Consider the following 25,094-nt stretch of genomic DNA (forward strand, 5'->3'; position numbering starts at 1 on the left):
TTCAGTTTAGTGGACTTGAAGTTGTGTGTTCCCGTTCTCTTTACTTGTTGAGGAGCAGCTCGTGGACACCCTCTCTTCCATCTATATTATGTGCCACGTCATCTTTAACCCATGAAAATCTTCCTTTGGCTTTAAACTACGAAATTTTCAGTATATAAGAAATAAATCTATTGGGATAAGATAGATAATTTAGTTATTCTGTATTTCAAAAGAAAACGGTTACACACCTGCAGTGTACCAGGTAAGTTGTTACTCATGGGTATTTTAACTTGATTTTTAACCGTAAAACAAACACTTTGCCTTTAAAATTAAAATATGCGAATAATGTAGTATTAAATCCCGACTGTGGTTTATTGATAGTTAATTACTGGGTAATATAGAGGTGTGTTAAGGAAGGGTGTGTTGGGAGACAAGTGTGGCAGCAGTGTAGAGATGGCCGAGACGTAAACAAAGAGGTCGAGTGAATCCTCCATCAGTAACCAGCAGTCATTATTGCTCCCCTTACCACTCCACCTCTCACTCCTCTACGGTAACTCCACACTGCTGCTCTGCTCACCTGCTAGGTGCTGCTGCTGCTCTCAAGGGGGCTAAGTTTCGCCTGTTTCCAGGGGGTGAAAGGTGCTCGCTAGGGAGGGTATGGCTGGATATTTAATGAAGGCGGCTGCTGCCGATTTCTTAAAAAATTTTTTTGTCTTGTTTATTTTATCCATTTACCACCGGTGAAAACGATAACTGGAATACATGAGTTTAATACTTGCTTCTTTTATTAAAGGTTCTCAATGCTGTCATTAGTAATAGAACAGATGGCTTGGTAGTTTAAGCCTAATATGATGATTGGTTAATTTTATCGTGACACTGAGGATATTTATTACTTTCTTATGGTTATTAACATGTATAAGTTAGCAGTGAAAACAGCAAGTGCAACTATTGCTCGAAACACAGTCCGTGAAGTGGTTGGTAAGTTTATTTAGTCAGAGGTATACACAAGTACAATTATAATACATAGTGTAAATTACTTAGGATAACCCAAAAAAGACAGTGACTTATTATCATTGGGGGTCCTTGAAAATCGTACAACTTTGCTCTTGTGGGATACCTTGGTAGTGATCCCTGACCTTTCTGCATGGTTAAATGTGTGAAGAGTGCTGCACCTTGACACAAGATAAATGGCTGTAGTTAATGACTGGGTTAATAGCATCTTCAGCTCAGACACTAAGGGATCAGTGTTTCCTCTGGTATGGGGTAAAGCATTGAGCATGTTTCCTTACACATGCTGCCTCTGTTCACCTAGCAGTAAGTAGGTACCCGGGTGTTAGGCTGCTGGTGTGGGTCACATCCCTGGGAAGAGAACATAGGAATAAAGGAACACTTCAATAGACCTATTATCCCATGCTAGGCAGGCCTGACTCACACCCATTTAACTATTCGACTTACATGCCCAATGACACTAACTACAAGTTTGTTACACTCGTTTAAAACTTTATTGCTAAAAAAGTACTCCTTTATATTCTTTCTAAATCTGAATTTTTCTAACTTAAATTGCTACAAGTCTTGACTTGGTTTAGATATTTTCAACACTTTTTTTTTTTTATATCCTCTTTATTCCTGTTGTACATTTCAGTCAAAAATCCCCCGTAACTCTATGCCTTTCCACAGAGTGCACATTCAGTGCCTTCAGTCAGTTTTTGTAGAGGTAGACATCATGGCTTGTATTTTTTTAAAAGTAGTGTCCCCAGGAGGTCTAATCCACTTTGTCAGAATGACAACAGCTCCAAGCTCCATCAGTAACCAATAAATCACCAGCCTCTACTAAGTTACCTGAAACTACAATGTCCCCAGTGAATACTGGGTCTCCATTATAATTTCCGGGCAACAACTGAAAATCCATTGAATGGCAAGTCGCCAATGAATCTCCTAGGATTTTAGAACCCCAATGAAAATAAGACGGTTCTCAATAACAAACTGGCTATTGGGCTATCCTTGGTTACTAACTCTCTGGGTTAATAATCGGAGTAAAATCATCTACTTGGCAGGACTCGACATTAAATTTTACAATGCATACAACCTGTGTATACCATAGAATTTCATGTACAAGTATTTCATGTGCAAACTGTTATTTTAAGATTTTTATTGAAAATATTAAATTTTTTTTGGCCCTGGATCTGTTGGGTTGTGGTACATACATTGGATTGCATGCAACAAGCACCTGCACCCTGGTTGATCAGGCCATAAACTAGGAGGCCTGGTCTGGGACTTGGCTATGAAGATGGTGACCCCCTAAAATCATATTCAGGTAACCTTCAGATAACTCGGCAGATTTAGTGCTACACTGTGTTCATTCCACAGGGATCTATGAATTGCTTTCCTTGTTGGATGAAAGTTCTTTACAGCAGAGAAAGTGATAAATTACCTTCAGTGACCTGCTCCACAAACACATTTATTCAGTGTTCCCTCAAAAGCTTTCACATCGGCATACATGTCACACCCATTTTCCTCTACCTTGTAACAGACTCAAATCTAATGTCTTGATCCATCTGTGATTCAGTTCTATTTATCGTAATCTTGTTTATTGGTGGTGTGTTATCAAGAATCTTTCATTTGTCATTATTTGCACAGTTTATAATCCCTCATTAGGCCTCATTAACTAAATAGATAATATTAATAAAATAAAGACTAGGTAACAGGAAATAAAAGCTCAGAGATTTGCGAGTGCAAGTTGATGTTCGTAAGATTTTTCCCACCTTGCATGTTTGGGATGGAAAGATAAGACCAGCAATCCTGTCAGTACAAAATAGGGTTCCATTTCACACTCGCATGACATCACGGTAATATCTCCCTGGCTGGTTGCTGGTCACTGTGCATATTAAATATTAGTCTTTCTTCACTCTAGTTCTTTGTTACTCTCATTTTGATTGCCCTGTACTGTCGTATTAGCTCTAGTTTTCACTGCAATAATAAAATTATCAGTTATATCATACTGGAATAAACCTTAGTTGACTAATTAATTTTTCTAAGTTTTATAAAACATGATTGGTAATTATGGTGAGAAATAGCTTGTGGTAAAAAGAAAGACATACTATAGGATAAACTGAGATTAGGAATTTTTACTATATCTGGGTTTAGTTCATTTATTAACTTCCACAAACTTGTTTTCAAAGTTTGCTTTTATTTCTTGTATAATTTGTTACTTTGATTTTTGAAAACAGAAATTGAAGTAACCTAATAGCATTACAGTATATGGAAAGGAAGGTGGACACCTAATGAGTGAATCGATACTCCTGTGACTACAAAACATCTGACCTGAAGGTAGTACCATAATAGTAATTACAGTACTTACCCATATCATTAGGGACTGTACATTCTTGCAGATGACTTTGTATGATGTCCTGGGTGTGAGACAAGATGCTAGTGAAACTGAAATTCGCCGCCAGTACCAAGAATTAGCACGGCAGTATCATCCAGACAAGTCTGGTGTGGAAGGTGCCAAGGATAAATTTTTGAAAGTTACGGAAGCCTGGCATATTCTTGGGGACACTCAAAAACGTAGAGAATATGATGATCAGTTGAAGCGTGAAAAGGTTAGTGTTATGGTCATAAACGTTAGAATGTTACTAATAATTAAACCATCTTATTTTAAATTTATAAGTTTGTGAAAGTTACAGAAGGTCATTTTTAAAATTATAGAAATGATTTATTACAGAGATATTTACAAATGATTCCATTTGATTTAGATGAAATTTATACTGTATATTGTACTTGAGAGCCGAAAAATATAATTTATAGTCGATTATTTTTTAAAAATTGATTGAGTAATGGTAATTCAGATTTTATTACATCTCCATACCTTTATGCAAATGTTAGTTCTTGATTACAGTACAACATTGTAAATGTTAAGACTGATTTAAATGTATTTTTTTTAACTGGCCATATCCCACAGTCAGGGTGACCTAGAAAGAAAAATTAAAGTTTTTCTTTTTAAATTTAATAATTTATACAGAAGGGGTTACTAGCCCCTTGCTCCTGGTGTTTTAATTGCCTCTTAGACACACATGGCTTGCAGAGGAAAAATTCTTTTCCACTTTGCCGTGGAGTTAAATGTAAATGTTTATTATAAATGCTTATTAACATGTACTTATTAGTGGCTCATATTCCTAAGAAGCAAGGAAAGTTGCTTACCCTTTAAAATTCTTCACTTCAAAATTGTCATATCTTTGTTTAATTAAGACAGTATTTACTGGTAATTGTGCATAGCATTTTGCTTTTATTTTTGTCTAAGTGAATTTAACCCCTTGAGGGTCCGTGCCGTAGATCTACAGCTTTACGTTGAGGGGCCAAACCGTAGATCTACATCATGAGCTCAGCTCACTGATAAGCTGTGAGCGTTAAATTTTGGCCTGATACGAGAGAATACATATACATATGTGGTATGTGCACCACATAAAACAAATCCTGCAGCACAGTGCATAATGAGAGAAAAAAAACTGAGACCGTAATTTTCGATTAAAACAGTGACTGCAGTGTTTTTTCGTATGTTTTTTTTTATAGTTTTAAGTATTTGTGATTTCTTGGTCTCATTTGATAGAATGGAAGACATATTACAGAAATAGAGATGATTTTTATTGGTTTTAGTACTGGAAATGGCTTGAAACAGCTCAAAGTAGCAGAAATGTTAAATTTTTGCTGATGTTCACAAGTCTAATACACGCCTGCTGGTGGGTCTAATATATGTTCACAAATGTGCTGATATTATTTATACAATTATTACAATATTGCATAACAGTAAATCTTCTATTTTTTTCTCGTTCTAGGAAAGTGTTCAGTGACTGTACATATGTATATATATTATAGAACAATAGTAATAAACAATGTTTTGTATTGTTTGTGTAAAAAAGTTTTATAAATGATCTAATAGTGATAATGTTTGTGCAGTTATTGTGTTGTAAACAATGAGTGTATATTTGAGCATTGCACCTCACTTTGGTCTCACAGGCCACATGTGTTACTTAGAAAAGAAAAATATTGGAAAATACAAGAACCCTTCGAATTGGAGTAAATAAAAGAATACCGGGTGAGAGGCATTCGCCGCTGTTGCCATACGCGGCTCATTTTCTGCCAACTTTGTACCTCTGTATCTCGGTAAGTACTGATGGGGAAAAAAAAAAAGAAATTAGGCTTAAAATGCTCAGTAAAATAATCCTAACATTTTGGTAAGAAAATAATTTTTTTTTTAATGTTTTGCGACCTAGAATGACAGTTTCAGAAATGGGCTTGCGACAGTCAAAGGGTTAAATTGTATTTATAACTCCTTTATTTTCAGTGTTTATTGCGGTACAACAATAAACAGTTTTGTCAGTACTGTCTTAAGTATACAGTAGAGTATTTTAGTGCATTTTTTGTTATTCTTTTTTAGCCCTTTCGGGATTTCGGCCATACTAGTACAGCTTACGCACCAGGGTTTTTGACGTACTAGTACGCATAAATTCTAGCGCCCTCAAATTAGCAAGAGAAAGCTGGTAGGTCTACATATGAAAGAATGGGTCTGTGGTCAGTGTGCACAGTATAAAAAAAAATCCTGCAGCACACAGTGCGTAATGAGAAAAAAAAAACTTTGACCGTGTTTTTGGTTTAAAACAGCGACTTTGCACTGTATTTTCGTATGGTATTTATTGTTGTATTCTAGTTTTCCTGGATTCATTGTATAGAATGGAAGACGTACTATTACAGAAATTGAGATGATTCTGACTGGTTTTACAATGAAAAGTACCTTGAAATTGAGCTCAAAGTAGCAGAAATGTTCGATTTTTACCGAAGTTCAAAAGTAAACAAATCATGCCAAGCTTCCAGTACACGTCAACTGGTGAGTCTAATATTCTTTCACAAGTGCGCCGATATTATTTATACCAATTCTACACTAATGCAGTAGTCTGCATAACAGTAAATCTTTTTTTTTTTGTGAGAGAAAATCAAAGTGGAAAGCAAAAGAAATGTAAGAGGGGCCTGGGGATGTGACTAATGAACAGAGGAAATGTTATTTTAGTGCCAGGAATGTCTTTCTTGTTTATTCTGGACCTTATTTGGAAATTGGCGTCTTTTGAAATTTGTGTGAAATTGGCAAAATTGCTAAATTCTGACCACTTTATTGGGTAGTAGAAATCGGTAAATGGGTGCATTCTTTTACTCATTCGATAGAAAAAACGGAGTTCTAGCGAAATCGTTATGATTTTTGTCAACTAGTACACTGGAATTGGCCGAAAATAGGGCTTAAAGTGGGCAAAATTGCCAATGCGTGAACATCTTCGAGACCACTAACTTCGCGAGAGCATAATTCCGTAAGTTTTCCATCAAATTTCATACTTTCGGTGTCATTATGATCGGGAAAAGATTCTCTATCTTTTCAGAAGAAAAAATAATTTTGAGAGGGCCTGGCGACCCCCAAAGGGTTAATGTTCTTATTTAACGGACAATGGCCTCCCCGTTAGTTCATTATGTTGTCTTTGTTGTGAAGAGCATTCTGCTGTTGGAATTTCCCCTAAATTATTTTTTTTTTGTCATTATCAGACTGAGCTGTGGGGGCATTGACCCCCAAAACCCTCTCCAGGTATATTCCAGGTACAGTGGACCCCCGGTATTTGATATTAATCCGTTCCTGAGAGCTCATCGAATACCGATAATATCGAAAACCGAATCAATTTTCTTCATAAGAAATAATGGAAATCAAATTAATCCATGCAAGACACCCAAAAGTATGAAAAAAAAAATTTTACTACATGGAATATTAAGTTTAATGCAATAGAATAATAACAATAAAATAATTGACACTTACCTTTAATGAAGATCTGGTGATTGATGGGATGGGAGGAAGGGAGAGGTGTTAGTGTTTAGAAGGGGAATCCCCTTCCATTAGGACTTGAGGTAGCAAGTCCTTTTCCGGGGTTACTTCCCTTCTTCTTTTAATGCCACTAGGACCAGCTTCAGAGTCACTGGATTTCTGTCGCACAACATATCTGTCCATAGTGGCCTGTACCTCCCGTTCCTTTATGACATCCCTAAAGAGTTTCACAACATTGTTAATGTAATAGTCACCAGCACGGCTTGCAATAGCTGTGTTAGGGTGATTGTCATCAAAAAAGGTTTGCACTTTAAGCCACATTGCACACATTTCCTTAATCTTTGAAGTAGGCAACTTCTTCAATTTCTCTATCCCCTCCTCCGAAGCAGTTTCCTCAGGTCTGCCCTCTTGCTGTTCAAGATGATCTAGCAGCTCATCAGTGGTTAGTTCTTCACTGTCCTCCTCCACCAACTCTTCCACATCCTCCCCACTAACCTCCAACCCCAAGGACTTCCCCAATGCCACAATGGATTCCTCAACTGGCATAGGATTCTCAGGGTTAGCCTCAAATCCTTCAAAATCCCTTTTGTCTACACATTCTGGCCAGTTTTTTTCCAAGCAGAGTTCAAGGTCCTCTTAGTCACTCCCTCCCAAGCTGTACCTATCAGGTTTATACAATTGAGGATATTAAAGCGATCCTTCCAAAACTCTTTTAGAGTCAGTTGAGTTTCTGTGGTCACTATAAAGCACTTTTGAAACATAGCTTTTGTGTACAGTTTCTCCAAGTTGGAAATGACCTGCTGGTCCATGGGCTGCATCAGAGGAGTGGTATTAGGAGGCAAAAACTTGACCTTAATGAAGCTCATGTCCCCAGAAAGTTGCTCTGACAAGTCTGTAGGATGACCAGGGGCATTGTCTAATACCAGGAGGCACTTAAGGTCTAATTTCTTTTCAGTTAGGTAATTTTTCAGTGGGGGCAAATGCTTGGTGTAACCAGTCATAGAAAAAGTCCCTAGTGACCCATGCCTTACTGTTTGCCCTCCACAGCACACACAAATTAGCCTTGAGGACATTTTTTTCCTGAACACTCTGGGAGTTTCAGAGTGATACACCAATAAAGGCTTCACTTTGCAATCACCACTAGCATTGGCACACATCAACAGAGTAAGCCTGTCTTTCATAGGCTTATGTCCTGGGAGTGCCTTTTCCTCCTCAGTAATGTAGGTCCTTCTTGGCATTTTCTTCCAAAACAGGCCTGTTTCGTTGCAATTAAACACTTGTTCAGGTTTCAGTCCTTCACTGTCTATGTAATCCTTGAATTCCTTCACATATTTTTCAGCTGCTTTTTGGTCTGAACTGGCAGCCTCACCATGCCTAATCACACTATGTATGCCACTATGATTCTTAAATCTTTCAAACTAACCTTTGCTGGCCTTAAATTCACTCGCATCACCACTATTTGCAGGCAATTTCTTTACCAAATCGTCATGCAACTACCTAGCCTTTTCACAAATGATCGCTTGAGAGATGCTATCTGTTTTTCATTTATCCACACCAATAATAATCTCTCGGTATTTTCTAACACTTGCGGTCGCTGTTTCGTAATCACAGTTGCACCTTTTGCAAGAACAGCTTCCTTGATTGCCGTTTTCCTGGTCACTATAGTAGAGATGGTTGATTGGGGTTTATTATACAACCTAACCAGCTCAGACACACGCACTCCACTTTCGTACTTTGCCATTATCTCTTTCTTCATTTCATAAGTCATTAGTGACTCTTTTCTTGAAGGGTTGGCACTAGAAGCTTTCTTGGGGCCCATGGTGACATACTTTGCAGAAACAAGCACCAAACACAGTGGTAATATAGATAATATGGAATTTACCGAATGTATCCTTAGATGCACGCACACTGGCTGGCTTGTAAACACTGGCACACACGGGGCAGTTCAGGCCACACGTGGACACGTCTCATACGAATCGTATCGAATACCGAGGAAATTTTTTTGCGATATAATGTATCGAATACCGGATTTATCGAATACCGATGCCATCGAATACCGGGGGTCCACTGTATACAGATTTGGGCACGAGAAGCACAGCATACTCCTGATGGTCTCCCCATTCCCCTACTGTCCCTACGGTTTGGCTCTATCAGAAATGTTACTTGATACTTAGGATATTTCTTCTTTCAATGCACCAGCCATATCCCATTGAGGTGGGGTGGCCCAAAAGGAAGAACGAAAGTTTTGCTTTTTAAATTTAATAATATATACAGGAGAAGGTGTTACTAGCCCCTTGCTCCCGGCATTTTAGTCTCCTCTTATGACACGCATGGCTTACGGAGGAAGAATTCTGTTCCACTTCTCCATGGAGATAAGAGGAAATAGACAAGAACAAGAACTAGAAACAAAATAGAAGAAAACCCAGAGGGGTATGTATATATATGCTTGTACATGTATGCGCAGTGTGACCTAAGTGTAAGTAGAAGTAGCAAGACTTGCCTGAAAGCTTGCATGTTTGTGAAACAGAAAAGAGGGCACCAGCAATTCTACCATCATGTAAAACAATTACAGGCTTTCGTTTTATACTCGCTTGGCAGGACGGTAGTACCTTCCTGGGTGGTTGTAGTCAGGATATATTAGCATATTTGGATTCATTAATATTTTTATATCTTATACACTATCCATAATTCTGTGGATAGTGTAACAGATACATATACGTATTGTCAGTGAAATCAGAAATTAAGTGTTTACTTGTGAAAATACACCTACCATCCGACTTACAACCTGCTCGACTTACGACCACTTGACTTACGACCATGTTTTTTATGCCAAATTTCTGGGAAATAAAGAACTATTTTTGTTGTACAGTGTTTATCCTAAACCTTACAGTATAAAATACAGTACAGTGGACCCTCGACCAACGATGGCATCGATTAACGATAAATCTGACTAGCGATACATTTTAACGCAAAAATTTTGCCTCGACTAGCGCTTAAAAACCCGACCAGCGCTATTCATTCCGTACCATACGCGTCCACTTTGGCCTGAGCGCGCCTCACTTGTCCCTTTGGTGCCAGTGTTTACAAGCCAGCCAGCCACCGCGGTCGCTTCCAAACATACAACTGGAACATTTCATATTATCACAGCCTTTTTAGTGATTGCACCTGCAAAATAAGTCACCATGGGCCCCAAGAAAGCTTCTAGTGCCAACCCTACAGCAAAAAGGGTGAGAATTACTATGGAGATGAAGGAAGAGATCATTGATAAATATGAAAGTGGAGTGTGTATCTCTGAGCTGGTCAGGTTGTATAATAAACCCCAATCAACCATTGCTACTATTGTGGGCAAGAAAACGGCAATCAAGAAAGCTGTTCTTGCCAAAGGTGCAACTATGTTTTCGAAACTGAGATCTCAAGTGATAGAAGATGTTGAAAAACTTTTATTGGTGTGGATAAACGAGAAACAGATAGCAGGAGACAGCATCTCTCAAGCGATCATATGTGAAAAGGCTAGGAAGTTGCATGACGATTTAATTAGAAAAATGCCAGCAACTAGTGATGTGAGTGAATTTAAGGCCAGCAAAGGTTGGTTTGAGAGATTTAAGAAGCGTAGTGGCATTCATAGTGTGATAAGGCATGGTGAGGCTGCCAGTTCGGACCACAAATTGGCTGAAAAATATGTGCAGGACTTCAAGGAGTACATAGACAGTGAAGGACTGAAACCTGAACAAGTGTTTGTGACAAAACAGGCCTGTTTTGGAAGAAAATGCCAAGCAGGACGTACATTACTCAGGAGGAAAAGGCACTCCCAGGACATAAGCCTATGAAAGACAGGCTTACTCTGTTGTGTGCCAATGCTAGTGGTGATTGCAAAGTGAAGCCTTTATTGGTGTATCACTCTGGAACTCCCAGAGTGTTCAGGAAAAACAATGTCCTCAAGGCTAATTTGTGTGTGCTGTGGAGGGCAAACAGTAAGGCATGGGTCACTAGGGACTTTTTCTATGACTGGTTACATCATGCATTTGCCCCCAATGTGAAAAATTACCTAATTGAAAAGAAATTAGACCTTAAGTGCCTCCTGGTATTAGACAATGCTCCTGGTCATCCTTCAGACTTGGCAGAGTGACTTTCTAGGGATATGAGCTTCATTAAGGGGAAGTTTTTGCCTCCTAATACCACTCCTCTCCTGCAGCCCATGGACCAGCAGGTTACAGTGGACCCCCGCATAACGATGGCATCGCATAGCGATTTTTCCGCATAACGATTACTTTTATCGCAAAATTTTTGCCGCGCATACCGATTAAAAACCCGCATACCGATTTTCGTCCGAGACGCGTCCAATGTGCCCTCAGCCAGCCTCACATGTGCCGCTCCGTCCCATTGTTTACCAGCCAGCCTCCGCGGTAACATCCAAGCATACACTCGGAATATTTCGTATTATTACAGTATTTTCGGTGCTGTTTCTGGAAAATAAGTGACCATGGGCCCCAAGAAAGCTTCTAGTGCCAACCCTGTGGTAAAAAGGGTGAGAATTAGTATGGAAATTAAGAAAGATTTTGAAGGGTTTGGGGCTAACCCTGAGAAGCCTATGCCAGTTGTGGAATCCATTGTGCCTACTTCAAAGATTAAGGAAATGTGTGCAGAGTGGGTTGAACTGCAAACCTTTATAGATGAAAATCACCCTGACACAGCTGTTGCAAGCCGTGCTTGTGACTATTTCAATGACAATGTTATGGCCCATTTTAGGAAAGTCTTGAAGGAACGGGAGGTACAGAGCTCTATGGACAGATTTGTTGTGCGACAGAGGTCCAGTGACTCTCAAGCTGGTCCTAGTGGCATTAAAAGAAGAAGGGAAGTAACCCCAGAAAAGGACTTGCTACCTCAAGTCCTAATGGAAGGGGATTCCCCTTCTAAACAGTAAGAAGATAATGCTCTCCCCTCCTCCCATCCCATCAATCATCACCAGATCTTCAATAAAAGTAAGTGTCATGTAATTGTGCATGCCTTTTTCAGTTTGTGTGTATTAAAATTAACATTTCATGTGGTAAAAAAAAATTTTTTTCATACTTTTGGGCGTCTTGCACGGATTAATTTTATTTCCATTATTTCTTATGGGGAAAATTCATTCGCATAACGATTATTTCGCATAACGATGAGCCCTCTTGCACGGATTAAAATCGTTAACCGGGGGTCCACTGTATTTCCAACTTCAAGAAACTGTACACAAAAGCTATGTTTGAAAGGTGCTTTGTAGTGACCTCAGAAACTCAACTAAGAGAGTTTTGGAAAGATCATTTTACCATCCTCAATTGTGTAAACATTATAGGTAAGGCTTGGGAGGAAGTGACTAAGAGGACATTGAACTCTGCTTGGAAAAAACTGTGGCCAGAATGTGTAGACAAAAGGGATTTTGAAGGGTTTGAGGTTAACCCTGAGAATCCTATGCCAGTTGAGGAATCCATTGTGGCATTGGGGAAGTCCTTGGGGTTGGAGGTTAGTGGGGAGGATGTGGAAGAGTTGGTGGTGGAGGACAGTGAAGAACTAACCACTGATGAGCTGCTAGATCATCTTGAACAGCAAGAGTGCAGACCTGAGGAAACTGCTTCGGAGGAGGGGAGAGAGAAATTGAAGAAGTTGCCTACTTCTAAGATAAAGGAAATGTGTGGAAAGTGGCTTGAAGTGCAAACCTTTTTTGATGGAAATCACCCTGACACAGCTACTGCAAGCTGTGCTGGTGACTATTACACTGACACTGTTGTGAACCACTTTAGGAAAGTCATAAAGGAACGAGAGGTACAGGCCTCTATGGACAGATATGTTGTGCGACAGAAGTCCAGTGACTCTGAAGCTGGTCCTAGTGGCATTAAAAGAACAAGGGAAGTAACCCCAGAAAAAGACTTGCTGCCTCAAGTGCTAGTGGAAGGGGATTCCCCTTCTAAACACTAACACCTCTCCCCTCCTCCCATCCCATCAATCATCACCAGATCTTCAATAAAGGTAAGTGTCATGTAACTGTGCATGTAATCTTCAGTTTGTGTGCATTAAAATTAATATTTCATGTGGTAAAATTTTTTTTTTTCATACTTTTGGGTGTCTTGCACGGATTAATTTGATTTCCATTATTTCTTATGGGGAAAATTAACTTGACTAACGATAATTCTGACTAACGATGAGCTCTCAGGAACAGATTAATATCGCTGGTCGAGGGTCCACTGTACTAACAACATAAGAAGTAAAGTAAAACATGAAATACCAAAATAAAACAATAAAATAGTCATTACAAAAATGTTTTGTTGATATTCAGTAGTAAAGTTCGACTTACGACCATTTCGACTTACGACCGGTTTCTCGGAACCGAACTCGGTCGTAAGTCGGATGGTAGGTGTATTTCAAAAATAAAACTAGAACAAATTTTGGGAGCAAGGGGCTAGTAACCCCGTATGCTGTATACATTACTAAAGTTAAGAGAAATTTTTGTTTTTTTAAGGTCACCCTGCTTCTGTGGGATATGGCCAGTTTGATGAAAAAAAAAAGATTTTATAAAGCTAAAAGACTGATTTCAGTGGTTCAGTTAATGACTGGCTCTGTACATGGCAGCTTTTCTGCTCTGAAACAGATTAAAATTTACTCCAGAAATTCTCAGGGTCAAGAAAGGTTCTTCTAATCAATTTTAAAAAATTATTGCAGTCTTCAGAGTAAGCCAAAATTTCACAGCAAAGTTGCTGACCATTTTATAATTCAGCTTTAAGGAGCATGGGGCTAGTAACCCCTTCTGTATAATTGCTAAATTTATAAAAAACTAGTTTTTCTTTTTGGCCACCCTGCCTTGATGGCATACAGCTGGTTTGTTGAAAAAAACAAATCGGCTTCATCACAAAAAAAAACTTGTCATATGCTTATATGTACTATTTTTTTCACGGCTTGCCACTGGCATAGAATTATGAAACGAGGCAATCACTTATTTTAATTTTTTTAAAGAATTTATTATTTAATAGAAAAGGGGTTGTACATGTATACAGGCATTTGCTGAACAAAGAGTTAGAGGGTATATCTCATTTTGACCTTGTATAGTGTTATAAACCACAGGAAGTTAGTTGTAAAACTAGGAGTCTTACAGCACCCTGGGGAATGGGAAGTAATAGTTAAATCAAAGGAAGGGAAGGGTAGCTCCAGTTCTTTGAATCAAAAGCCCATCACCAGCATTAAAGTGGCCCCCTTGAAGGCATTTACAGTACTTTCGTAAAAAACTCGATTGCATGTTAGATAACATCAGTTATACTGCTTTGTCATGCCGTGTTAGAGCTAATAAAAAGATAAATTCAGATTTAACCCTTTGACTGTCGCGGCCGTATATGTACGTCTTATGAGGTACCGTGTTTGACGTATATGTACTCATAAATTCTAGCAGCTTCAAATCAAGCAGGAGAAAGCTGGTAGGCCCACATGTGAGAGAATGGGTCTGTGTGGTCAGTGTGCACCATATAAAAAAAAAATCCTGGAGCACGCAGTGCATAATGAGAAAAAAAAACTCGGATCGATTTTTTTTAATTAAAATGCCGACTTTGTGGTCTATTTTCGTATAGTATTTATGGTTGTATTCTCGTTTGCTTGGCCTCATTGGATAGAATGGAAAACATATTATTGAAATAGATGTGATTTTGATTGATTTTACTATAAAAAGAACCTAGAAATGGAGCTCAAAGTATGGGAAATGTTTGATTTTTGCCAATGTTCAAAAGTAAACAAATGATGTCATTGTCCAATAAATGTCCAACTAGCCATTCTAATATGCAGTCATGAATGGGTTGATGTTATTTATACAATTATTACAGTATTGCAGTAGTCTGCATAATAGTAAGTCTTCTATTTTTTGTTTGAATAAAAATTCAAAATAGAAAGCAAGAGTAATATCAGAGGGGCCTGGAGACATGACTGATGAGCAAAGAAAATGTTATTTTAGAGCCAGGAATGTCTGCATTGTTCATTCTGGACCTTAGTTTGAAATTGTCATATTTTTTAGTTTTCGTGAAATTGGCCAAATTGCAAATTTCTGACCACATTATTAGATAGTTGAAATCGGTAAATGGGCAGTTTCTTGTACTCAATCGATAGAAAAAATGGAGTTCTTAAGAAATAGCTATGAGTTTGGGCGACTGGAACAAAGGAATTAGCCGAAAATAGGGCTCAAAGTGGGCGAAATCGCCGATTTGTAAACAGCGCCAAGGTCGCTAACTTCGCGAGGGCATAATTCCGTCGGTTTTCCATCAAATTTCGTTTTTTTTTGGTGTCATTACAATCGGAAAAAGATTCTCTATCATTTCATAAGAAAAAATAATTTTTTTTTTTAAATTTTGCGACACCAGGAGACGCCTCAGGATTGGGGGTTGCGACAGTCAAAGGGTTAGTTAAGGTTAGCACAGCGAGTGTGATATATATTAATAGTGAAGGATTGGGAGTAATAGCCAGACTGATGTACACCTTGAGTAGATGCGCACAGTGCAGAAATGTACGTTGAAAATTTTAATGTGCGCTTCATTCTTCTGTTTTATTTTTTTATATTATATTATATTATCACACCGGCCGATTCCCACCAAGGCAGGGTGGCCCGAAAAAGAAAAACTTTCACCATCATTCACTCCATCACTGTCTTGCCAGAAGGGTGCTTTACACTACAGTTTTTAAACTGCAACATTAACACCCCTCCTTCAGAGTGCAGGCACTGTACTTCCCATCTCCAGGACTCAAGTCCGGCCTGCCGGTTTCCCTGAATCCCTTCATAAATGTTACTTTGCTCACACTCCAACAGCACGTCAAGTATTAAAAACCATTTGTCTCCATTCACTCCTATCAAACACGCTCACGCATGCCTGCTGGAAGTCCAAGCCCCTCGCACACAAAACCTCCTTTACCCCCTCCCTCCAACCCTTCCTAGGCCGACCCCTACCCCGCCTTCCTTCCACTACAGACTGATACACTCTTGAAGTCATTCTGTTTCGCTCCATTCTCTCTACATGTCCGAACCACCTCAACAACCCTTCCTCAGCCCTCTGGACAACAGTTTTGGTAATCCCGCACCTCCTCCTAACTTCCAAACTACGAATTCTCTGCATTATATTCACACCACACATTGCCCTCAGACATGACATCTCCACTGCCTCCAGCCTTCTCCTCGCTGCAACATTCATCACCCACGCTTCACACCCATATAAGAGCGTTGGTAAAACTATACTCTCATACATTCCCCTCTTTGCCTCCAAGGACAAAGTTCTTTGTCTCCACAGACTCCTAAGTGCACCACTCACTCTTTTTCCCTCATCAATTCTATGATTCACCTCATCTTTCATAGACCCATCCGCTGACACGTCCACTCCCAAATATCTGAATACGTTCACCTCCTCCATACTCTCTCCCTCCAATCTGATATTCAATCTTTCATCACCTAATCTTTTTGTTATCCTCATAACCTTACTCTTTCCTGTATTCACCTTTAATTTCCTTCTTTTGCACACCCTACCAAATTCATCCACCAATCTCTGCAACTTCTCTTCAGAATCTCCCAAGAGCACAGTGTCATCAGCAAAGAGCAGCTGTGACAACTCCCACTTTGTGTGTGATTCTTTATCTTTTAACTCCACGCCTCTTGCCAAGACCCTCGCATTTACTTCTCTTACAACCCCATCTATAAATATATTAAACAACCACGGTGACATCACACATCCTTGTCTAAGGCCTACTTTTACTGGGAAAAAATTTCCCTCTTTCCTACATACTCTAACTTGAGCCTCACTATCCTCGTAAAAACTCTTCACTGCTTTCAGTAACCTACCTCCTACACCATACACTTGCAACATCTGCCACATTGCCCCCCTATCCACCCTGTCATACGCCTTTTCCAAATCCATAAATGCCACAAACACCTCTTTAGCCTTATCCAAATACTGTTCACTTATATGTTTCACTGTAAACACCTGGTCCACACACCCCCTACCTTTCCTAAAGCCTCCTTGTTCATCTGCTATCCTATTCTCCGTCTTACTCTTAATTCTTTCAATTATAACTCTACCATACACTTTACCAGGTACACTCAACAGACTTATCCCCCTATAATTTTTGCACTCTCTTTTATCCCCTTTGCCTTTATACAAAGGAACTATGCATGCTCTCTGCCAATCCCTAGGTACCTTACCCTCTTCCATACATTTATTAAATAATTGCACCAACCACTCCAAAACTATATCCCCACCTGCTTTTAACATTTCTATCTTTATCCCATCAATCCCGGCTGCCTTACCCCCTTTCATTTTACCTACTGCCTCACGAACTTCCCCCACACTCACAACTGGCTCTTCCTCACTCCTACAAGATGTTATTCCTCCTTGCCCTATACACGAAATCACAGCTTCCCTATCTTCATCAACATTTAACAATTCCTCAAAATATTCCTTCCATCTTCCCAATACCTCTAACTCTCCATTTAATAACTCTCCTCTCCTATTTTTAACTGACAAATCCATTTGTTCTCTAGGCTTTCTTAACTTGTTAATCTCACTCCAAAACTTTTTCTTATTTTCAACAAAATTTGTTGATAACATCTCACCCACTCTCTCATTTGCTCTCTTTTTACATTGCTTCACCACTCTCTTAACTTCTCTCTTTTTCTCCATATACTCTTCCCTCCTTGCATCACTTCTACTTTGTAAAAACTTCTCATATGCTAACTTTTTCTCCCTTACTACTCTCTTTACATCATCATTCCACCAATCGCTCCTCTTCCCTCCTGCACCCACTTTCCTGTAACCACAAACTTCTGCTGAGCACTCTAACACTACATTTTTAAACCTACCCCATACCTCTTCGACCCCATTGCCTATGCTCTCATTAGCCCATCTATCCTCCAATAGCTGTTTATATCTTACCCTAACTGCCTCCTCTTTTAGTTTATAAACCTTCACCTCTCTCTTCCCTGATGCTTCTATTCTCCTTGTATCCCATCTACCTTTTACTCTCAGTGTAGCTACAACTAGAAAGTGATCTGATATATCTGTGGCCCCTCTATAAACATGTACATCCTGAAGTCTACTCAACAGTCTTTTATCTACCAATACATAATCCAACAAACTACTGTCATTTCGCCCTACATCATATCGTGTATACTTATTTATCCTCTTTTTCTTAAAATATGTATTACCTATAACTAAACCCCTTTCTATACAAAGTTCAATCAAAGGGCTCCCATTATCATTTACACCTGGCACCCCAAACTTACCTACCACACCCTCTCTAAAAGTTTCTCCTACTTTAGCATTCAAGTCCCCTACCACAATTACTCTCTCACTTGGTTCAAATGCTCCTATACATTCACTTAACATCTCCCAAAATCTCTCTCTCTCCTCTGCATTCCTCTCTTCTCCAGGTGCATACACGCTTATTATGACCCACTTCTCGCATCCAACCTTTACTTTAATCCACATAATTCTTGAATTTACACATTCATATTCTCTTTTCTCCTTCCATAACTGATCATTTAACATTACTGCTACCCCTTCCTTTGCTCTAACTCTCTCAGATACTCCAGATTTAATCCCATTTATTTCCCCCCACTGAAACTCTCCTACCCCCTTCAGCTTTGTTTCGCTTAGGGCCAGGACATCCAACTTCTTTTCATTCATAACATCAGCAATCATCTGTTTCTTGTCATCCGCACTACATCCACGCACATTTAAGCAACCCAGTTTTATAAAGTTTTTCTTCTTCTCTTTTTTAGTAATTGTATACAGGAGAAGGGGTTACTAGCCCATTGCTCCCGGCATTTTAGTCGCCTCATACGACACGCATGGCTTACGGAGGAAAGATTCTTTTCCACTTCCCCATGGACAATAGAAGAAATAAAAAAAGAACAAGAGCTATTTAGAAAAAGGAGAAAAACCTAGATGTATGTATATATATATATGCATGTGCGTGTCTGTGAAGTGTGACCAAAGTGTAAGTAGGAGTAGCAAGATATCCCTGTTATCTTAGCGTGTTTATGAGACAGAAAAAGAAACCAGCAATCCTACCATCATGCAAAACAGTTACAGGTTTTTGTTTCACAGTCATCTGGCAGGACGGTAGTACTTCCCTGGGTGGTTGCTGTCAACTTTTAAGTACAGACTATTCCAGGTTTTGATCTCCTTTATTGAAGTCCTTTCTGTACAGATTCTTTAACCCTTTGACTGTCGAAAGGCCCAATCCTGAAGTGTCTCCTGGTGTCTCAAAATATTCGAAAAAAACAAATTTTTTTTTTTATGAAAATGAGATTATTTTTCTGATTGTTTTAATCCAAAAAAAAAAATTTTCCCATCAGTACTTACCGAGATATAGAGCCGTGAAGTTTGCTGAAATTGATCTGTGAACGGCAACAGCGGTGACTGCCACTCACCCGGTAAACTTTGATTTACTTGTATTCGATGGTTTCTTGTTTTTTTCACTTTTATTTTTTTCACATAACTTTTGTGGCCTGCGAGACCAAATTATTGTGCAATGTTCAAATATACACTCATATAGCAAAAACACTCGTATCATTATAATGTTGCTAAAACTTGTTTACACAAACAATGTAAAAAAATGTTTATTACGATTGTTCTATAATATATATACATATGTACAATCACTGGACACTTTTCTAGAAGTGCTGCAGCTTGTGGAATTCTTTGAAACATTGGTATAAGCAGAATGGTGTCTTACACTCCTCACACACAAAACGAGTGTCTCTGCGTTTTTGTGGGCGTTTTTTGGTATGTCCACAGACAAAACGCCTCTTCTGAGCATTTTTCTTGGCAGTAGTAGCAGGCAGTGGTATGGGGTAGTGATCACCAGGCCTCAGACGAGAGGACATGTGTTAATAATTTCGTGGGCGCTGGTCTATTGCAGGTGTTGTTCCTTGGTACTTGAATATTATTTGTCTGATGACTGACAAACAAAATTCACCATATTTGGGTTTCTTCTTTGTCTTCAACTTATACATATTATAAGCATTCAGCATGGAAATGTCAAGAAGATGAAAAGTTTTATGTACCACTTATAACTCTTGCGAACACAGCAAACCCAATCTGCATGTCACATTTGTCCACTAAGCGCATATTGAGGTTGTAATCGATCACAGTTGCAGTTTTACAATGGGTTGATTGGTCTCTCTATTCTGCTTGCCAGTGTCTACCATTTCGTGTCGGTGAACTGATGTCAGCAGTGTGACATCACGTTTGTCATGCCACCGAAATGCCATGATGTCATTGGCAGCAAACACCTGCACTTCACCTCTACGACTACCAGCATCGAACCTAGGCATATGTTTATGATTTCCACGCACTGTGCCACACACATCTGTCATGTTCACTCGCAAGAAATCACTGAGTATAGGGCTTGTGTACCAGTTGTCAGTATATAAAATATGCCCCTTACCAAGATATGGCTCCATCATTGTTCTAACCACATCACCAGAGATACCCAGTAACTTTCTGGTATCTTCCAATCTTCCAATGTTTTACCGCCAGTGTACACAATTATATCCAAAACCAGACCAGTTTTGCAATCACACAGAACAAATAACTTTATACCAAAGCATTTCCTCTTGCTTGGTATATACTGTTTGAATGAGTCCTCCTTTGAACAAAATCAAAGACTCATCAATAACAAGCTTCCTGAAGGGATAAAAATGCATACAGCACTTTTGTTTCAGGTACATAAACACGTCTGATCTTATATAACCTGTCGCTTCTGTCAGGCCTTGTTTTGTCTGAAAAGTGTAACATACGTAACAGTAACACAAATCTATTCACTGGTATAATGTCACTGAAAGCAGGGGTTGAAATCAGGCGGTTTGTCGCCCAGTATGTGTTGACACTGCTTATACACATGTGGCATAAGCATTATTGTGGCAAAGAACAGATACATCTCTGCCACAGTTGTGTCCTTCCACTTGTGTAGGCGTGATCTTGGTGACAGAATAGTGTTTGCCATGGTGTACTCATAGTATGTATTGCTTTCCCTGACAATAATGTCCATCATGGGTTCATCGAAGAACAATTGAAAGCATTGCAGTTCAGTGGGATTGTTCCCAAGTGTACATGATGGCCGTATTCCACTTTGTCCTCCATCAAAGCCATGGGGATTGGGAACAAACTCTTCATCTTGCTGCCAATCCCATGCGGTCAGCTGGTGGGTTCTGGATATTGTAATGTGGTTGTGCAGGTTGTGGTTGTTGTGGGAGTGTGGGGTCGGGTGAGGCTGGTTGTAGTTGTGCAGAGTCAGCATCGCAGGTAGTAGCGTGGCCCGCTGCTGGTGTCACATGACTCGTGCCACTATCACCACCGCCACCTGCTGCCTCACTTGCATCATTGATACCCATCGTAACAATATCGTCATCTTCACTATCAGGTCGTGGTGTAGGGCCACAGGATGTGCTCTGAGATGTACTCCTTCCTCTTGGAAGAGCATATGGCACACTACCAGACCGCATGCGACGTCGTATATACTGCCGCTTCACTGGGGAATATTCACCCTCGCTGTCACAACTAGAACTGCTTTCAATAACCTTGAAATCACTATCACTATCACTTGCACTGCTCACATCTGAGTCTTGTACACGGGCAAATAGTTTCCTCTTTCGTCCTGGTACAGGTGAACATGAACGAACCGGCCCAGCACCAGAGGTGGAAGGTTGTGGGTCATCTGGGTTTTCATCACTGTTATCCTGGGCACATTTTTCGGTCACACCCGCTTCAAAACCAGGGAATTCACTTTCACTGACACTTTTATCACTGTTTGAGCTATCACTTGGGAATAAAAGACCTGCAATCCGCCGAGGAGTGAGGAACTTCTTACCGCGAGGCATGGTGAAAATGGACTACCAAGATGGCGTTCCCACAATGCACCGCTGAGTCCCAGATTTTTTTCACAGGGTGCACACCCACCACTGAGACCCATTCTCTCTCACGTAGGCCTACCAGCCCTCTCCCGCTTGATTTGAAGCTGCTAGAATTTATGCGTATAGATACATCAAACACGGTATCTCCCATGACGTATATATACGAACGCGACAGTCAAGGGGTTAAACATGAGGATTACCAAAGAGGTATTAATTTCTAGTGTGAGGCCTCTATTGTTCAGTTTCAAATGGTTATAATCTTTTCATCACTTTGTTTTAAGTTTTTTAGTTTTATTTGTTGTGGCTTCTTATTATTGGTATTAGGAAATTATCCTTATCAAATCTGTCGTATATTTTATAATGTCCTATGTGGTTATCATGTCTCCTCTGTTAGCTAGTGAAAACGTATCTAATGCTTTTAGCCTTTCTTTGCAGTTGATATTTTTTAGCCCCAGGAGCCATTTTGTACCACATCTTCAGACCATTTTTAATGTGGTAATCATACCTTTTAAATTGTTCCTTTGGTTTTTCTAGCTTTATCAAGAGTTTCCTGTAAGCGAGGAGTTATTTCTTGAAGACCTGGAACGAGATAGAGAAGAAGGCGTTTACCTTCATACGTGTCGGTGTGGAGGTCACTACACTCTGGCTGCCCAGGATGCAAGAAATTCAACAGAGAAGGAAGTTGTAGTTGCTTGTGACAATTGTTCTCTAAGTATTTTGGTTTTACTCAATTGTGATGAAAACACTTGATAGAGAAATTAACACGGTGCCTGTTGTGAAGCTTTTTGACCACTTCCTGTCTGATAAAAAAAAAAAACTTAAAATCAAATATGCATTTTTAGGGAAATGAAATGAGTGAGTGATTGATTGTTTTTGAATATTTCTAAAGCTATTTTCAGATTTTTTTCTTTTTTTGGAAATGGATGGCATAAACTTTATTATGGTTAGAATATGCTATTAGTTATACACATTTGTAATGTTTGTTTCTTCAGATCATGATAACATTTAGATGTTGGCTCTGAAGATATGTGACAGCTACATAAAATCACTACTGGAAGCAAAGGAAAGTCATTCATATTTTATTTTGAACTTCACATCCAATTTCCTATGCATTTCTATCAGTTGTCTACAGCTCCTGGGTTATTGGAGTGTATAAAGATTTGTTCATTGTTATTATCATGTAATTTTTAACATGCCCTAATAACATAATCATGAATTTTTTCACACGGAAGATTGCATGAAGTAACAACAACAACAACATAGTACAGTCGTAGTTTGCATAACACACCTGCTCAGTGTTTGTGACTTTCTCATCTTACTGTGATATTTTGTTTTCTGCAAGACTTAAATAGAAATACATTTTGTTTTGTATCTTAGTGAATTATCTCCTATTTGTTCACTATATACCATATAATTTTAAAGGGGAGATGGAAGACTGAAGTAATTATAAAGCCTTGAAACCAATTTTTACATTTTATTTGGTAACTGGTGAGATTCAGTATATGCTAAAAAGATGGAGCGAAGAACTTTAAAGAGTTCCTCAAAGGCAAGTTTGGTAAGAAGTGCTCTTGGGAGAAGAACGAGATCTGTTTTGACATTGATGCCATGGGAAAAAAGACACCAACACTCGATGAAAGACTATTTAAAAAGTTCTCGTAAGAAACTAAGTTTTTCATCACATAGTCCTACAAGGTATTCTGCTACAGGAACTCTGAATATTCAATGTGGCTTTGAAACTATAAATTACAGCCCAAGGAAGTCTCTGCTTGTCAGTGAAAAGAACCAATGCAACTCTCATAACGAAGGAAAAATTGCTAATCTCCAACTGAGTGGTGAATGTAGTGGCAGAGAAATGATTACCACAGGACATGATAAAGTGAGCACAAAACATACACCAGACATTTGTGATGCCAGTTTATGCTCTCAGCATGTCAGTACTAGTGACAAATTGGAGTTAAGTAGAAAATCACTTTCAGTGCCTCAGTATGCGAAGTCTAGTTTAATTTTTACTGATAAAGTGACGTTTCACCATCAGAGTCAACCTTTAGCTCATATTAACAGTGATAAAATTGGCAAAATAGACGACGGTACATCCTGTGCACATGCTTCGTCAAACATGGCTGGGTCACAGAAATACACCAGTAACTGTTCTCAGCAGAATATTAGATTTAATGCTACTAATGACAGAATGGCTAAAAGTCCTAATGGCAAATACTATAATGGTACTCTAAACAAAACCTACACATGTGCAGCTAAGTACAGCCTAGACCAGATATTTACTTTTGACTTTCCACAAGTAAAGAAACCTCTAAAGCAAAGGTTGGTATGATTATGAATTGAGATCTGCTACTGTTTTTATTTCTCGTTCATTTCATTGTAAAATTTAAATTACATGTATTGTATACTTTTTATTTCTTTGAAAATTACATTTGTTTTCTACATATTTTTTTTTTTTTTTCTAAATTATTGTGACTTCCATCCAAAATTTAATGTTTGGGTCACTTAATTTGTGTTTCATTATATGGATATTGCACATTGCCATTTTCCAATCTAGAACCAAAAATACTGTTGGAGCTGTATTCGGTATAGAATTTTTCAGTGGATCATATTTGTATCATATAGGATGATATCTATTAAAGAAAGGAATCTGAGTAAATGCTAGATAATAGTATGGTAATTGATATAATTCATGGACAATTATGTGAACATCTTTGTAAAAAAAAAAAAAAAAAGTGCTGATGATAGAATGAATATGTGTATAGGTAAATTTTTGAAAAAGTATATGAATGCTATAAATCGATGGCCCAGATGTTAATTATAGTTAGTCATGCCTTAGTATTTCTGTAACTTTGCTGTCATAGCCTCAAGAAACTCATGTTTGTTCACAAGATATTTAATCTTTTCCTGCAGTCTCTGGTAGGCTGCCACTAGCTAATATTGACACTTTTATTTTGGTCTGTAGTGTATTACTGTTGCTGTACTACATAACCAAGCATATATACTGAATAATTAGCTTCATAGCATTGCATAATAAATCACTCCAGTGCATTGTGTAATGTAGAGACCTGAGGTGTCGTATGTTTTTGTGCATACACTTCCCATTTTATCATGTTATAATAAATGTTTCATTGCTTATTTTTGTGCTATATTTACATAGGTCACAATTCTTTACTTGTGAACATGATTTAATGTTGATCACTTTATTTCCTTCTTGTCCTGATATAGCTATATACTGAGCCCTTTATGGTCAAATTATAATCTTGGCACTTTTAAAGCTTTCTTAAGAATGTTGAATTATGTTTTAAATTTTGCTGCTGTTGTTAACTATGAATGCTAAGTAACAAATAGAGCATCAAAACACAA

General features: G+C 38.7%; 1 protein-coding gene across 5 annotated transcripts; it reads left to right on the plus strand.

Annotated features, from left to right (window-relative positions):
* Positions 1-411: 411 nt before the first annotated feature.
* On the plus strand, positions 412-25,094 carry LOC128694726 (chaperone protein DnaJ). Of its 5 annotated transcripts, none has more exons than XM_053784985.2 (4): positions 419-529; positions 2,204-2,293; positions 3,369-3,578; positions 22,266-25,094. In XM_053784985.2, the coding sequence occupies exons 3-4, from the start codon at positions 3,369-3,371 to the stop codon at positions 22,479-22,481; spliced, it is 426 nt and encodes a 141-aa protein (XP_053640960.1). In that variant the 5' UTR covers positions 419-529; positions 2,204-2,293; the 3' UTR covers positions 22,482-25,094. The 5 variants fall into 5 exon arrangements, with proteins under 5 accessions (XP_053640959.1, XP_053640960.1, XP_053640961.1 ...); XM_070095683.1 differs by lacking the exon at positions 419-529 and adding an exon at positions 601-618; XM_053784984.2 differs by lacking the exon at positions 2,204-2,293 and having other exon boundaries at positions 412-529.

The sequence above is a fragment of the Cherax quadricarinatus genome, chromosome 51 (assembly GCF_038502225.1).
Source record: "Cherax quadricarinatus isolate ZL_2023a chromosome 51, ASM3850222v1, whole genome shotgun sequence".
NCBI classification, from domain to species: domain Eukaryota; kingdom Metazoa; phylum Arthropoda; class Malacostraca; order Decapoda; family Parastacidae; genus Cherax; species Cherax quadricarinatus.

Excerpts from the sequence above, each read along its gene's own strand:
- LOC128694726 (XM_053784984.2), top strand. The coding sequence starts at position 3,369 with ATGACTTTGTATGATGTCCTGGGTGTGAGACAAGATGCTAGTGAAACT. Across the intron at positions 3,579-22,265 it reads ATCAGTTGAAGCGTGAAAAG|CTTTATCAAGAGTTTCCTGT; the intron begins GTTAGTGTTATG and ends TGGTTTTTCTAG.